A 17,999-nucleotide genomic window follows, 5' to 3' on the forward strand; every position below is an offset into this window, starting at 1 on the left:
CGCCACAGTTTTAGCTTTAACATTTCTGTGAGGTATTGCCTCTGGGAATCTGGATGCAGTACACATAATAGTTAGCAGATATTGATGGCCAGCTTTAGTCTTTGGCAATGGGTCAACACAATCCACTATAAATTTTGAAAAGGGTTCACCAAATGCAGGTATAGACCACAGTGGGGCACTGGGGTGACCTGATCAGGTTTACCCACAACTTGACAAGTGTGACAGGTTCTGCAAAAGCTCATAACATCTTTCCACAGATTAGGCCAGTAGAATTATTTCGTAATCCTGTTTACCGTTTTACTCACTCCAAAATGGCCACCTAAGGGTATACTGTGGGCCAAAGTTAAAATTTCAGCCCTATAAACTTAAGGAACTATAACTTGGTGAACAATTGCCCATTCCTCACTCGCTGGCATAGCAGGTGGCCTCCTCTTCCGCATTAACACACCATCCTTGAAATAATACCCTGCTGGCACTTTCTTAATCTCATCATCTGCGAGAACTGTTTCTTTTAAAGCTTCAATCTCAGAGTCTTGGTTCTGTTCTGCTGTAAGCTCTCCCGCATCGGCAGACATTTTAGCCATACTTCGAGTTCCTGTGCAGGAAGGATAAATGTTAAAATCCATCTGTGGGTCTTCACTGGTTGGTTAGTTGTCAACAGCACTGCAGGAACAACTTTACCATCGGCCAGGTCATTCCCGAACAGCAAAGTAACATCTTCCACCGGTAAACTGGAGCATAATCCGATCTTAACAAGTCCCGAAACCAATCCTGACTGTAAAGTTACCTTGTGCAATGGCACGGAAACCATGCCGTTCCCAATGCCTTTAATAAGATTTACCTCACCAGTGTTAGTCTCATCACCAAACTTTAGAACGCTGTCTAATATAAGTGACTGAGAAGCCGCAGTATCTCGAAAAATTTTCACTGGAAATATGGTTCACCCTTCCTTTACTAATAAAAATCCATCTGACATAAAATGATCGAACACCTTCTTAACTTGGTCAGACCTCTCAGACCTTAACTTAGCAAACAGAATGTTCAGAACCCTGTGGGTTTACAGGTGCTTCAACAGACTGATCACAGGCATTCGGGACTGCCTCCTTTTCCTTTTCCATCTTCAGGACAGAACAATCAGCCATCACATGACCAGCTTTCTTACAATAGTAACAAGTAAGACCAGAGTATTTCTCCTTCAACTGTTTCCCTTCATCCTTACTCTTGTCACTAGTCCCAGCTTTAATTTCTGGTTTACCCTGGTGATCCCTGCTACTCTTTTGGAAGCTGTTATTCAGGATAAATTTAACCTTATGAGTTAGAGCAAACTCATCTGCTAATCAAGCAGAGTCCTGCAAAGTGGCAGCATCTTTTTCATCTAAATATGTCTTTGTGTCATCAGGGACGCACCTTTAGAATTCTTCAATTAAAACCAATTCTTTCAAGCTGTTAAAATTATCATTCACATTTTTATATGTGCACCAGCGGTCAAAACACACAGACTTCTCATAAGCAAAATCCATAAAAGTCTGGTTCACAGATTTCCTCAAATTTCTAAACTTTTGCCTGTATGATTCTGGGACAAACTCGTAAGCTTTGAGCACAGCCTGTTTCACTATGTCACAATCAGCTGCTTCATCATCAATCAAAGCAGAATAGGCTTGCTGAGCCTTCCCCTGAATTACACTTTGTAAGAGAATAGGCCAAACCTCTTCTGGCCACTTTAAACTCTGAGCAACTTTTTCAAAATGCTGCAAGTATTTATCAATCTCGGCCTCGTCAAATTGAGGGACCAATTTAACTTCCCAATTGGCCTCAAATTTATCACCAGAGAAAAACGCTGGACTCCTTTGCTGCAACCTCTTTATCTTTTCCAGCTCGAACAGTCTCTGTCTTTCTGTTTCCTCCCTCTATTTTTCTGCCTCTTCTCTGTTTTTCTGCTTCTCAAGCCTCAAACTGCCTCTGCCTTTCCGCAGCCTCCAGTTTAATTTTTCTCACTTGTACTGGAGCTCAAGCTCACTAGGTTTACTTTCAGGAAACACCTCCAACTCCTCCACTTTAAACACACCCTCAAATTCATAATGTTCAGCTATTATCCTCTGCATCTGTGCCCTCCTCATTGTCAATTTCACTTTAGCAAGTTTTACCCTTCTAGCAAGGCTCAACAACTCAATCCTTCTGGCGTCCTCTAATGCCTCAGAGGCTGGTCAGCATCCATTGCTGCTGATTTTCCACACACCAATAAATGAAAAGGGATGAAATTGATAATTAATGAATACACCCCCAAATCTGTTCATATACTGGATGCAGGCCCCAATTTTGTTACGAATCATAACGTTTTAGAAACGAACCAGCAGCAATAGACTATACCTGGAGTCTGTTTTTGATCTTAAAACTATCTGTATTAGAATCTACTTGTAATATAGTAACTAAAGCAAGATAAACAAAAGTTAACAGTGTTATGTGTATATATGTGTTTAAATAAAACTCCCAAACTATTGAGCTCGGGGGAAACAAGGCTTGGAGTATTGGGATGGTAAAGTATGAAAGTGCAGTTCATCCATGGAATAGGTGATGAGAGAGATATTTGTAATCCAGGGTAAATGTTGAGAGAAAGCAATTATGTCGAATTCCACAGGTTCCATGGTGGAAAAACGAGAGAACAGTCGCTGTAGATTTTATTTGTTGTCGTTCCAAACTCTCATACGATTTATCACCGAAAGTGACTTGTCACAAGGGGTTTCGTCTTCAAGTGAATTACCACACCACACCCAGGCAAGGGTTAACACATCAGTGGTTTTCACAGGACACCCCAAATCAGATCCACTCCTATGGATCAAACGAGGTGACAACTACACATTCGATGTACGGTGAATCGATAATTAACCCACCGTTGTGTGCATAGGAAAGTTCCAAACAGTGACCCTTGGCCACTAGTTCCCTTGTTTCGATCCTTCAGTTTTCCCTAGTTCGTCTCCGTCTGACTCTGAGTGTCTGTGTCCTCGGTTAAAACTAAACAAGCTGCGAGTGATGTAAACAAGCTGCAAGTCAGACTGATCCACCTTCTTAATCTCTTGATCTCTCTTAAAATGACAGTCCACAGCAAACGAAACCCAGGGATTCATAACTATGGCCACTCCCCATTGTGAACTGACTGGTGAGCCAGTAGTTGGGACGACTGAGTGAATCCCTTCCCACTGACTGAGCAAGTGAACGGCTTCTCCACAGTGTGAACTTGCTGATGTCTCTGTAGGTTGGATGATCCAGGGAATCTCTTCCCACATTTTGAGCAGGCGAATGGCCTTTCCCCTGTGTGAACTCGCTGGTGTTTCAGTAGTTGGAATGACAGAGTGAATCGTTTCCCACAGACTGAGCAAGTGAACGGCTTCTCCCCAGTGTGAATTCGCTGGTGTGCTTGTAGGGTGGAAGATTGAGTGAATCTCTTCCCACATTCTGAGCAGGTGAAGGGCTTCTCCCCAGTGTGAACTCGCTGATGTCTCTGCAGGTGGGATGACTGAGTGAATCCCTTCCCGCATTCTGAGCAGGTGAACGGCTTCTCCCCAGTGTGAACTCGATGATGTACCAGTAGGCAGGATGAATCCGTGAATCCCTTCCCACATTCTGAGCAGGTGAACGACTTCTCCCCAGTGTGAACTCGCTGATGTTTCTGCCGGGTGGATGAATCAGTGAATCCCTTTCCACAGACTGAGCAGGTGAACGGCTTCTCCCCAGTGTGAACTCGCTGATGAACCTTCAGATGGGATGACTGAGTGAATCCCTTCCCACATTCTGAGCAGGTGAAGGGCCTCTCCCCTGTGTGAACTCGCTGATGACTCAGTAGGCTGGATGACTGAGTAAATCCCTTCCCACATTCTGAGCAGGGGAATGGCCTCTCCCCAGTGTGAACTGGCCGATGATTCTGTAGGTTGCATAAGTGAGTGAAGCTCTTCCCACATTCTGAGCAGGTGAACGGCTTCTCCCTAGTGTGAACTCGCTGGTGTCTCTGCAGGTGGGATGACTGACTGAATCCCTTCCCACATTCTGAGCAGGTGAATGGCATCTCCCCAGTGTGGACTCGCTGATGATTCTGTAGGTTGGATAACTCAGTGAATCCCTTCCCACATTCTGAGCAGGCGAACGGCTTCTCCCCAGTGTGAACTCGCTGATGACTCAGCAGGTGGGATGATTTAATGAATCTCTTCCCACAGAATGAGCAGGTGAATGGCCGCTCCCTGGTGTGAACTCGCTGGTGAGCCATTAAGTCAGATGACTGAGTGAATCTTTTCCCAGAAATTCAGCAGATGACCAGCCTCTGCCTGGTGTGAACTGACTGGTGTGTCCACAGGTGGGAATACTGAGTGAATCCTTTGTCACCCACAGAACAGGTGAATGGCCTTGCCCAGTGTGAACTTGTTAATGTACCTTCAGTTGAGATGACCGAGTGAATCCATTCCCACTGTCTGAGAAGGTGAACGGCCTTTCTCCTGTGTAAAATGACGGGTGTGCCAGTTGGTCAGTTAACCGAGTGAATCCCTCCTCACAGTCTGAACAGGAAGGATGGTTGGTTGAATCCCTTGCTCCACTTCTGAAATATATAGACAGAGACAACAAAACTGGCGTGTCATGTTTGAGCTTCCTGGAGACAAACTCCTTCTCGTTTTTAACCTGTAAAAAGATTTGCAAAATCCATCAATGCGTTTAGGACAATACTTCCGTTGAAATTACTTGAGTTGCCAAGGTTTGATCTGGTATCACACTGTTACAATGAGGTTCAACTTAAGTCTGTTAAAAAGGATTTGGAGTGAATTTTTGTATTATTTCAGGTTCTTGTCACAGTCATAGAAAATTACAACACAGACACAGGTACTTTGGGCCATCCAGTTTATGCTGAACTATTTAAATTGCCCTTTCCCATACCCTTACCATCCAGGTTTCTACACAAACCTCTTAAATGTTGAAATTGAGCTCGCATGCACCACTTGTGCTGGCTGCTCATTCCACACCCGGATGACTGTCTGTGTGAAGCAGTTTCCCCGCATGTTCCCCTTAACATTTCACCTTTCATCCTTAACCCATGGCCTCTGATTGTAGTCCCACCCAATCTCAGTGGAGAAAGCCAGCTTGCATTAACACTATCTATGCCCCTCTATCACAATCAAATCTCACCTCAATCTTCTACATTCCAAGGAATAAAGTCTGGACCTGTTTAATCTTTCCTTATAACCCAAGTCCTACAGATCTAGCAACTTTATTGTGAATTTTCTCTGAACTCTCTGAACCTCTTTTACAGCTTTCCTGTAGGCAGGTGATCAAAACTGCACACAATACTCTAAATTAGGCCTCACCAATGATTTCAACAAGTGTACATAAAATCCATCTATTGTTGTCAGTACTTTGATTCATGAAGGCCATTGGGCTGAAATCTTTTTTTCCGTCTCTATCTAACTGTGATACCAATTTCAGTTAATTAAGGACCTGTATTCCCAGATCCCTTTCTTCTACAACACTCCTCCGTGCCCGACCAGTCACTGTGAAAGACCTCCCTTGGTAGGTCCTACCAACATGCAACACCTCACACTTGTCTGCATTGAATTCTGTTTTCCATTTCTCAAGCCATATTTCCACCTGGTCCAGTTCGCACTACAAGCCATGATAGTCTTCTCACAGTCCGCTGAATCCCCAGTCTCGGTTTCATCCGCAAATTTGCTGATCCCTAACCATCTTATTATCCAGATTACTGATACAGATGACAAACAACAACAGATCCAGCACTGATCCCTGTGGCTCACCAATAGTCACAGGCCTCCAGTCAGAGAGGCAACCATCTGCTACCACACTCTGGCTTCTCCCAAGGACAGTGTCTCATCCAATTTACTGTCTCATCTTGAATGCTGAGTGACCGAACCTTCTTGACCAACCTCCCATATGAGACTTTGTCAAGTGCCTTGCTAAAGTCCATGTAGACAACATCCACTGCCTTGCCTTCATCCACTTACCTGATAACTTCCTCGAGAGACTCGATAAGTTTGGCTAGAGCGATGCTGTCTATACTTTATCAGTCCACACCTATCCAAATACTTACAGTATATATCTGGTTCCTGCACCAACATTCCAATAACTTTCCCAGTTCTGATGTCAAGCTCACCAACATATAATTTCCTAGTTTATTTTTACAGCCTTTCTTGAACAGCAGAACAACAATGCCTGTCCTCCAATCCTCCAGTACCTCACCTGTCACTAAGGATGATTTCAATATCTGTGCTTAGGCCCTGATAATTTCTGCACTTGTCTTCCGCAGGGTCCTAGTGAACAACTTGTCAGGCCCTGGGGATTGATCCATGCTAATTTGCCTCAAGACAGCAAACCCCTCCACCTCTGTAATCTGTACAGGGTCCATGAAGTTGATGCAGCTTTGCCTCACTTCTATAGACTCTGTGTTCATCTCTTGAGTAAATACGGATGCAAAAAAAATCTCCCCAAGTCTATGTTATCCCTTTATATGGATTACCATTCTGATCTTCCAGAGAATTAATTTTTTCCCTTGCAATCTTTTTACTCTTAACATATCTGCAGAATCCCTGAGGATTCTCCTTCACCTTGTCTACTGGGGCAACCTCATGCCTTTATTTCTTTCATAAGTGTTCACTTGAATTTCCTGTATTTCATAAGTACCCCATTTGTTCCTATCTGCCTGTACCTGGTATGCACCTCCTTTTTATTGATCAGGGAGAGGAAAGCCAAAGGGGTGTTAGATCTGCATGGAGGGAGGTGGGGGTAAGGAGGGTTAAACGAAAGTTGCAGGGGGAATGGGAGCCTGAATAACAGAACAGAGAGTGGAGAGATTGTGGAGACAGATGTTGTTCAGGCCTCAGACAAAGTCAGGAATGAAAAAGTTGAGCATGGTGCAGTGAATATGCTGAGCCCAGTATATTTCAGTACAAGGAGGAGTGTAGGAAAGGCGGATGTGTTCAGGGCATGGATCAACACTAGGATCTGGAAACTGTGGACTGGGACAGGCTGCTTTATGGCAAAGGTGTGCTTGGTAAATGGGAGGCTTCAAAGCGAAATTTTGAAAGTAGTAAGCGGGTATGTCAGAATAAAAGGTAAAGATAGAAACTGTAGGGAAACTTGGATTGTACGAGATATTGAGACCCTGGTAAAGCACAAAATGGAATTGCATAACAGGGATAGGCAGTCAGTTTCTTATGGAGTATAAGAAATGCAAGAGAACACATAAGAAATCAATCAGGATGGTTAAAAGATGGCATGAGGTTGCCGTCACAGAAAAGGCGAAGGATAATCCTCAGGGATTCTAGTGATAGATTAAGAGCAAAAGGATTGCAAGGCACAAAGTTGGTCCTCTGGAAGACCAGAATGGCAATCCACGTGTGGAAACAAAGCAGATGGGGGAGATCTTAAATATTTTTCCATCTCTATTTACTCAGGAGATGGACAAAGGATCTATGGGAGTGTGGAAAAGTGGCATTAACCATTTCAACCCTGGGGGAAAAAAACACTCCTCTGGCCACTCACACGCTCAATACCCCTCATCATTTTATACACCAAAAAATGTCTCTAAATATAAACAAGGAAATTATACATTGCACAATCTACTTTCCATGATTCAGTACATTTACACAGACAGGTGTGTAAAAAGGGCCCAACGAATATCGGGGACAAACAGGCCCAATTCACCAGAACCACAAACTGTTCCTGCTGCTACCATCCAGGAAACGGTACCACAGCAAAAGTACCAACAGTCTTTGGCACGTCATCTTCCACCAGGTCATCAGACTGATTAATTCATGCTGATACAATTGCATTTCGATGTTATATTGACTGTCCTATGTACAAACTATCTATTATAAATTACTATAAATTACACATTGCACATTTAGATGATGTAAGGTATATATTTCTACTCCTCATGTTTATGAAATATGTATCAAAGAAAGTCAAATCAATTCACCCTCTCCACTATCTGTTCTGTCATTCTGGCTCCCATTCCCCCTACAACTTATTTTAACCACATCACCCCCTCCCCTGCTCACTATCACTAGCAAGTCTTACCACTAGGATATTTGTCCCCTCTTGTTCTGTTCCTCTAACTAACGAAACCCCTATCAGTCTTTTGACTTTCATCTGCCAGGTAATTACCCCCACAGCTTCTGAAGTGGTCCGCCTGTTGTTGTGTGAAATGGCCACAAGAGTACTCTGCGTTGCCTATTTAACCTCATTCCCCTTCCTGACTCTCACCCATTTCCTGTGTCCTGCACCTTGGGAGTAACTCACCTCTCTTCATGTCATATCTATCACCCCCTCCAACTGCTGGATGATATGGAATTCACCCATTTCAAGCAGCTCATTGAAGTGCAGGGTTACAAGTTGCAGCTGGATGCACATCTTGTAGGGGAGGGCATCAGGGACACTGCAGGTCTCCCCTCCTTCCCTCGATTAACCCTCTAATTTGTAATAACCAGTGTGCAGATAAATCTTGTACTGTGTATTTTTTACCCAGTGACAAGATGTGCACAATGAATTTTATATAGAGAGGTATTCATTTTCACGGCTAGCAAAGCACTGTCAATAGGAACTTTGATCTCCTCTGGGTTTGATCGAGTTCATCTGCACTCTCACACAACCTGTGTAGCAGGCCTGTAACAGGAAATGCAGGAGTTTCTCACCAATGCTTTTGCACATTGTCCATATGTGGTTTGCTTGCTAAATTACACTTTAAGAAGTCAGATTTCCAAATATCACTCCACTTCTTCCCACTTGCAAATTCTCCAGCAACTTTTGCATCACCAAAATGCAAACAGGCATCACTAGTTTCTGTGTTCTACATATATGTTCCCCCTGAACCCGTCCCCAATGACTGACGGTGGTGAACTCAGTGAATGAAATCCCAATGAATACGAAGGGAAGGGCAGTAGTCTGTCTCCCTGGAGTCCGGCACATTTGTGATGCGAAAGCTACTTGTTGCCCAGGGCAAAGGTGTTTGATATCATTACGTACCCAGAGAGAATGGTACAAAACATGTTCTCACCGGTAGAAAAGTCCAGAGCAAGAGGAGGTAGAGGAAGCAACACACACAAAATACTGGAGGAACTCAGCAGGCCAGGCAGCATCTACGGAAAAGAGTACTAATGCTGAGTTCCTCCGACATTTTGTGTGTGTTGCTTGGAATTCCAGCATCTGCAGATTTTCTCTTGTTTGTGTTGGAGGTAGAACAAAGATGATTTTCTCAACTGCTGATGTAAAAGATTTTGTTCCCTTTCTCCGAGTACCTAATCCTTGCATTTAGATAGCTGGAGCTCAGCTCTGACTGAGAGATCCATCGGTTCACATTCCCGCATCAGCCGGAAGCTCCCCGGGGCCCGTGTACGGATCGTGGAGCTGAGAGAGAGGGAAGAGGGCAGGACTGTCCCGGGATTGCTGCCCACGGTGTCCGAAATTCAGAGGAATTATCCTGAAGTCGGTATTTAAGATAAAAACACAATTAATCGCTCTTACCTGCAACCGACATTTTCAAAGCCTTCTGTGCACTACGCGCATGCGTGAAACTCAGGGACGTCCTCAGCCTGACGCCTGCGCATTTCATCGGCGCTTCAGCGCCGGCGAAATTCTTAACGAATTGCCCTATGGGTAATCACGGTGCCATTAAACATTTCTGCAAGCACCGGTTCAATGTCCATACCTCATTTTTTTTATCTTGGGTATAGAAAAAATCTGCAGCTGTTTTAATGCAGAAAGCGGCTCCCATAAGCAATATACTCAATATCAACGTGTATCTAATGCCAAAGTAAAATGCAGATATAAAACATAGGAGATTCTGCAGTTGCTGGAAATACTGAGAAAACATTTTCTAAGTATTCCTCTCCAAAATTTCTGCCTTATCTGTTGATTTCCACCTGTGTTTTGCAGAAATTAACCACCTTTTTTTTCGATCAACCAGTTTCCAAATGCTTCTAATCTTTCACTTTTAACCACATCGTGCTGGTCTTATTCGTCCTCCTCCTCTGGACACCATCTCTCTCTGGAGCCCCTGAATCAAGCTGGCAACTCTTTTGTGTTGATCTGATCATCGACACGCAGTGCAGAACGGATGTGTGACTGTCACTTCGTATCATCCATATGTGTGGATTTGCTGGAGTATCCTGTGGTATCACTTTTGTTGGCCCTTACCTGGAATCGGGGTGTTCTGTGGTAATCACTTGAAGACGATATTCCTGTGACTGTCACCTGGTGATATTTCTAAGTGGATTTCGGAGCTAATCGACGGATAAGATCTTCGGCGACTGTTATTTCGTTTACCCAGCGTGGAATGTGTGTGGAATTCTTCGTAATTGCCTTCTCTCTACATTCCCTTTATTAGTAACTACGCTATACAACAATATAAATGCAGATATATCAAACAGGTTAGCAATGATTGTGTGTGTGTGTGTGTGTGTGTGTGTGTGTGTGTGTGTGTGTGTGTGTGTGTGTGTAAATAGGAAAGCCAAGCTTCTTCACGCCTCGGGGTGAATGGATACCGTCTTCCGGTGATGAGTGAAGTTCGGTTCAGTTCGTGGGATTGAGTCGGGGAGTGATGGAGAGAGAGAGAGGGAGAGTTTTGAGTCTTCAGGTAAGCTGACGCCGTCGATAGTCCCTTCGTCCTCCGAAATCCTTTGGAAGTCACCGACTGTGACCACTATAAATGGGACCGTTCTTCAGTGGTGGAGTTATTAACCCAGGCGAGGGATGGACACACGAATAACTCCCCACCGGTCACAGCCTTTTCACACTGCGAGAGCCACTGATCGATGCTCCGGATCGATCTTCCAAAGCCCAACTTTTTCTGTGGACACAACAAAGCTCATTCAGTGTCCAAAACCATGTGTCTGGAGGTCTATCAGCGGACCTCCTACTTATCTCATCGTGCTGAGCCCCAGCTGTCCATCAAACAGTTCCTCCCTTCTCTCTCTGTAAGAACACAGAAGCTGACAGTGTCCTTGTAAAAGTGTCAACAAGCTTGCAGAGAAACCATAACATCGTCTCCGAGCAGTCTTCCTCTCTAACTCTCTCTCTCTCTCTCTCACTCTCTGTCCACCTTCCCTCCCTCCCTCTCTCTGTGTCCGGTGTTGAACATCTCCCTCTCTCTTTTCAAAAATACAGTTCATAAGGGTAATTCAGGACCCCGTCACTATAATAATGAAGAGAGTGGTTTTAACATCGAAACCAGACTCCGTTAGTGATCTATTGCTGCTGGCACGTAACAATTGCAACAACCCAGCTGTCTGAGGCACAATCCTTTAAAATTGGTGAAAATGACCCAAAACGTTGAAAAGAGCGGGTAAGAAGGAGTTTAACCAACTTCGTCCGGAGCCCTGAACAACGTCACAACCACAGTGAGCTCATCGTCTTGTTCAGCCCGGAGACAATCATGCAGGAAATTCATGCAGGTGTATAAGATGATGAGAGGCATTGGTCGTGTGGATAGTCAGAGGCTTTTTCCCAGGGCAGAAACGGCTAACACGAGGGTGAATAGGTTTAAGCTGCTTGGAAGTAGGTATAGAGGACATGTCAGAGCTAAGTTTTTTAAACAAAGAGTGGCGTGTGTGTGGAATGCACCGCCAGCGACGGTAGTAGAGCCGGATACAAAAAGGTCTGTTAAGATAGGTACATGGAGCTTAGGAAAATAGATGGCTATGCGGTAGGGTAATTCTAAGCAATTTCTAGAGTAAGTTACATGGTCGGTACAACATTGTGGGACAAAGTATCGATAATATGTTGTAGATTTCTGTGATTCTATGACATTCAAGGGAAATCTCCTATCCCACGGAGTGGTGACTAGATGCAACCTGTCATCTCAGGGAGAGTGAGAGGGAAACGGCGGGGGTAGATTTTCATATACTGATATGGAACAGAAACATGGGCAGGGACCAGCTGGGCTGAGTGGCCTCTCAAGCGAGACACGGGATTTGATACAGGATTTACCTTTCACAGATCCACAATATTAAACACCAGTCTAGTTTAAGGCTACCATCAGCAGAACGGACTCCTCCAATGCTCAGTGACCAGGGTTCAGTCCTGGGTGCGATGAGCAGCCGCAAGAACTGCAGAATCTGACAGTAACAGTCCCTCATGAACCCGCAGCTGCCTTCAGTCACCGTGATGGTTAAACATTTAACACGGAGCTGATTTGAACTTCCTCCCTGATGTGAAGTTTCTGGTGTTGCAGCAGCTGGGATGATTGAGTAAAACTCATTGCTCACTCCAGACAGAAATGTGGCCTCTATTTATTGTGAACTCACCGGAGCATCACAAGGTGGATTAACTGAATGAGTCTCTTCACACACACGGAGCAGGTGAACGGCCGCTTCCCAGTGCGAAGCTGTTTGTGTATCTGCGATGGCCGACTGAATCCCTTCCAAAATGAGAGCCAGTGAATGACGTCACAGTGCTATAACGTCATGGCGATGTATCCAATCAGATCACGGACATGGACACGTGATCGGGCTCTCCTTGTCGCGAGTGGGGCGCTGTCTTCTCCAACATCTCCGCCTCCACATTCAAGGACCGGCGGCATTCAAGCGATGGTGACCTGACAGATACAGCAGACTAACGTGTTTGTGAGTCCCATAGACAATTCCTTTGCCTTTTCTACACTGTTAAAAGCTTACAAAGCACGTTGGAGGGTGAAGGACAACATTTCAACTTAGGTAATTTTACTCTCCATGGTGCCTTCTGAAAAAAACTGTCACAGCTCAGAACAAGTTGGAGGAACAAGACTTCATCTTCTAACAGGCTACAGTTCCGGCATCAGGAACAATATCAAACTCTCCGCTTCCCTCGCTGTATCAAAATGGATCATTCCTCCCCTTCATCAGTCTGTGACTTGGCTCAGTCTGTCTGTCTCCTTCGCATTCTGAGCATGCGCCACACACCCACTGAGATCACATTTTATTTACACGGCTGTGACTAGAGACTTTCTGATTATTATGTCCCTCCCGGGATTTGACGGTTGTAAACTCCGAGTCAGCAATGGTATTGACCCTCAGGAGTAGGTGATTAGGCTTTTTCGTTGGAGATCGATAAACTGCCGGTAGTGTGTGTCTGGATGAGTGGGTCGTTTTCAGACTGGAAGGAGGTAGCGTTTGGAGTACCCCAGAGATCAGTCCCTGACCACAGTTGTTCACAGTTTAATGTCCTGGCGGAGGCAGCGAGATGTGAGATGCCCCAGTCTGCTGGTGACGCAGAAAGAGTGGAGTTGAGGGAGGGGAGGCTATTCACATGCAATTTTGTAGCTTTGCAATCAGTACATAGTGCACTGTAGGGCTGCAGTGGCTGGTTCCAATCTGCTAATTAGATTTGCTGACCACAGTACATTGATCCGCCGGATCCCAAATAATAACGAGGCAGCCGACAGAGAAGAAGTCATCACCCCGACATGGTCATGTCAAGAAAACAACCTCTCCCTCATTGTAACGAAAACAAAGGAGCTGGTTGTGGATTACAGGAGGAATGGAGACAGGGAACAAATTCAACATTTCCAAGTCTGTTATTGACACAAATGCACATTTTAGTATTGATCATGACACAATGTATTTTAAATATCGTTAATGACATAAAACATATTTACAGATTGTTACGGACAGAGAATCGTATAACTTCTGTTCCGCGTATTTTCTGAATGTACTTGCCTGTGATGCTGCAACAAGTCAGTGTTTCTCTGTCCCTGTACCTTCCCGTACTTGAGCACTTGGCAATAAATTCAACAGGACCTGAGAAATCTCAGTGAGATTTGATTAGTGATGATCATCTTGGCAGCTCGGTAGGTCGAATGTATGAGACAGTACACTGTTAAATGCAAAACCCTGAGCAGTGTCGATGATCAGAGGGATCTTAGACTCCAAGTTCATCGCTCCCTGAAAGAGACTGCACAGATTGATCGGGTGGATAAGAAGGCAAATGACATGGTTGTCTTTATTAGTTGAAGCATTGAGTTCAAAAGTCGGAAAGTTGTGTTGCGGCTGTTACGAGCCTTTGGTCGTACTGTGACTGTTTCTTTAAGAGCGCCGGCGTGAGGAGGCGGGACTATGACGTCAGTCACAGGCTGACAGCGCTGACTGTGGACTGAACCATAAGGGAGAGAGAGAGAGAGAGAGAGAGAGAGAGAGAGAGAGAGAGAGAGAGAGAGAGAGAGAGAGAGAGAGAGAGAGAGAGAGAGAGAGAGAGACTGACTGACTGACTGACTGACTGACTGACTGACTGACTGGAAAAGCTGATCGCTTCAGTTAGTCGCACCTGAGGCTTGGAACTCTCTTATGCCCACAAGAGTGGGTTGATCATCGGTACACGGAACCACAACGAATGTGTGTGGCTGTCACTTCGTATAATCCATAGGAGTGGATTGTGGAATATCTTGTGTTAACCCTTGCCTGGGCATGTTGTGTGGCAACCTCTGGAAGACGGTATTCCTGTGACAGGTCACTTTCGCTGATAACTCGTATGCGGATTCAACGGATAAGAACTTCGTCGACGGTTATTTTGAAGAAACGGCCGTTTCTCTACGTTTCACCCTGGATCACAAATATCTCTCTCCCATCATTTATTCCGTGGATTACTGAACTTTCCTACTTTACCATCTCAAGACTCAAGCTTTGTTCCCTCAGGCTCGATAGTCTGGGAGTTATATTTACACATCTATAACACTGCTAACTTTGCTTTATTTCGTCAAATTACTATGTTATAAGTAGATACTAATAAAGAGAATGGGTTTAACATCAAAACCAGACTGCACCGTGAACTCTATTGCTGGTGGTTCGTTTCTATAACGTTACAGTTCGTAACACAGTTTTATAAAACTAGTTAGACCACATCTGGAGTGTTTCATACAGTTCTGGCCGTCCCCATTCTCGGAAGGATGTCGGGGCTTTGGAGAGGGCGCAGAAGAGGTTTACCAGGACACCTTTGTAAATGGTTCTATTACCGGTATCTATAACTTGTTGATTGAGTCTAGACAAGACTTCTTTGATAAAATAAAAAGAGCTTGGGTGGATGACGTAAATTGTCAGATTTCTGATGATAGATGGAATAAAATTCTTAAACGGGTTAATAAATCATCTTTCTGTGCTCGTCATTCTCTTCTACAATTTAAAGTGGTTCATAGAGCTTACGATTCTGAACAGAAGCTCTCCAGTTTTTACCCGAATGTTTCTCCACTTTGTAATAAATGCAACTCTGCTGATGCCTCTTTAATTCATATCATTTGGTTTGGCCCTACAATTGAAAAGATTTGGCGGGAAGTATTCCATACCTTTTCACAACTATTTTGGGTCCAATTTGACCCAAATCCCCTTACTGCCTTGTTTGGTATACCTATCATTTTAACTAAATTTTTTTTCGATCAAATTGACTCTCTTATTTCTTCCTTTATTTGGAACAATAAGAGACCAAGAATTAATAAGTATAATTTACAAAGATCTAAACAAGATGGTGGACTTGCACTTCCTAATTTAAGACTGTATTATTGGGCTGTGAATATTAGACAATTATGTTTTTGGTTATATTGGCTTGATAAGAAACAAAAATCATTATGGGTTGATTTGGAATTAAAAGCTGTTAAACAATTTCATTTAACTTCAATTTTAGCAGCTCCATTACCTTTACAGCTCTCCAAAATTCCAAATTTAAATCTTTACCCGGTTATTAAACTATTCCTACGGATTTGGGTTCAGTTTCGTATTTTTTTTAAATTTGAAACAATTTAGTTGTCTAGTTTTTTATATCGAAACTTTTCATTTATACCTTCAACAACTGACACCATTTTTCTCCTATGGAACAATAAAGGGATCCATTCTTTTAGAGATTTATTTTGTGATGGTCGATTGATGACCTTTGAAGGGCTAATTGACAAAATTTCTCTCGCTCATACACATTTTTTGGAATATGTTCAGTTTCGACATTTTTTACAACAATGCTTACCTAAGTTTCCATATTTACAAGAATCTGATTTGTTAGATACCATTTTGAAATTGAATCCCTTAGAGAAAGTTTCCATTGGCAGAATGTATAACTTATTTTTGTTACAAATGAGAACATATCACTAAAGATTAAACAAGATTGGGAGAGAGAACTTCATATGATCTTTGTTAATGAAGATTGGCTTCGAGTTTTGAAAAACGGAAATTGTTCTTCTATATTCCATTGTTTAATTCAATTTAACATTGTTCACCGTTATTATTTAACAAAGGAGAAACTATCTAAAATATTTCCTAGTATAGACAAATGCTGTGATATATATAAAACTGAAGTAGCTACTTTGTCACATATGTTCTGGCATGTTCATCATTAAAATCGTTTTGGAAGTCTTTATTTCCAACAAGATCTAAAGCTCTGAAAATGAATTTACAACCTAATAGACTGACTGTTCTATTTGGTATAGTTCCACATCATATTCAGGGTATTTTCATCTTCAGATCAACATGTAATTGCATTTGTTACACTATTGACAAGAAGAGCTATTTTATTAAGATACAAAGATACTTCTTCCCTTGCATTAATTGAATGGTTTTCTCAAGGAATCTTATGTCTTAGTTTGAAAAAAAAATAGGAGAACTTTTGATCCTCGATTCGATTTTGAGAGAAGATAGAGTTCTTTGCCAAATATTATCATTTAATTTGTAATATGCTATATGGTTTCCTTCCAATTTTATTTTATTATAAATATGAAATGGCGGTTGATGATTCTATTTTTATATTTAGATGATGGTTAAACGTATTGCTCCGGGGGGTTGATTCCTAATGGGTTTTTTCCCTTTTTTGTTGTTCGTGGGTCCCCCCTAGTTAGATGGGGTTCTTTATTTCCTTCCTTTTCCTATATATAATTTCCATTTTTATATTTTACGATTAGTTTTTTCCTTCAACTTTATTAATTATATACATATTAATCTATTGAAGTCTTGTTTCATTCTGTAGCTGTAGAAGATTATGTACTAGTAAAAAAAATTCTAAAAATGAAAAATGAAAATGACAAGACAACAATGTAACAAAGCATTATAGCTGCAGAGAAAGTGCAGTGCAGATAGACATATGGTGCAGGGTCACGTCGAGTTACATTGTGAGGCCGAGTCCATTTTATCATTCATTTGGCTTATAACCACAGACAGGAAACCGTCCTTGAGCCGGGTGGTTCGCGCTGTCAGGCTTTTGTATCTCTTCCCCGATGCGGGAGCGGATTTGCAGCGAGGATGTCCAGGTTGTGAGGGTCTTTGAGTACCCTGCTTTTCGAAAAGCGTGGCCTGCTTTTCCGAGGGAGGGGGAGTGTAGGGAGAGTCCATGGAGTGGAGGCTTGTTTCTCTGATGTTCACTGCTCTCCAAAGTTCTCTGCAGTTCCTTGCAGTCATGGGCAGAGCAGTAGCCATACCAAGGCGTGAAGTATCGACAAGAAGCTCAGAGACCTCGGCCTTCACCCTGCCTTGTGTAGCTGGATCCTGGATTTCCTGTCAGATAGCCGGCAGGTGGTAAGAGTGGGCTCTCTCACCTCTCTCTCTGACCCTCAGCACACATACCCCACAGGGTTGTCTTCTTCCTCCCTCCTTTACTCTGTGCAACCATGAGTTGTGTCGCCACCCACAGCTCCAATCTGCTAACTAAATTTGCTGACGGCACTACACTGACTGGCCTAATCTCAAATAATAACGAGGCAGCCGACAGAGAAGAAGTCATCACCCCGACACAGTGGTGTCAAGAAAACAACCTCTCCCTCATTGTGACAAAAACAAAGGAGCTGGTTGTGGATTACAGGAGGAATGGAGACAGGGACCAAATTCAACATTTCCATGTCTGTTATTGAGACAAAATGCACATTTTAATATTTGTCATGACACAATGTATTTTATACATCGCTAATGACTTAAAACATATTTACAGATTGTTACTGACAGAGAATCGTATGTGTTCCGTGTGTTATCTGAATGTACTTGCCTGTGATGCTGCCACAAGTCAGTGTTTCTCTGTAC

General features: G+C 43.2%; 1 protein-coding gene across 1 annotated transcript in view; it reads right to left on the bottom strand.

Annotated features, from left to right (window-relative positions):
- The window catches only part of LOC132386233 (zinc finger protein 420-like), a gene marked incomplete at its 3' end in the record, with an annotated part of 28,320 nt that extends 23,450 nt beyond the window's left edge, over window positions 1–4,870 (bottom strand). The window contains exon 1 of the mRNA XM_059958512.1: window positions 3,300–4,870. Within this exon, the coding sequence (XP_059814495.1) occupies window positions 3,300–4,255 (956 nt within the window). The remainder of the gene's footprint in view (window positions 1–3,299) is intronic.
- Window positions 4,871–17,999: the final 13,129 nt, after the last annotated feature.

This window comes from Hypanus sabinus, unplaced genomic scaffold (assembly GCF_030144855.1).
Source record: "Hypanus sabinus isolate sHypSab1 unplaced genomic scaffold, sHypSab1.hap1 scaffold_107, whole genome shotgun sequence".
In the NCBI taxonomy this organism is placed as follows: domain Eukaryota; kingdom Metazoa; phylum Chordata; class Chondrichthyes; order Myliobatiformes; family Dasyatidae; genus Hypanus; species Hypanus sabinus.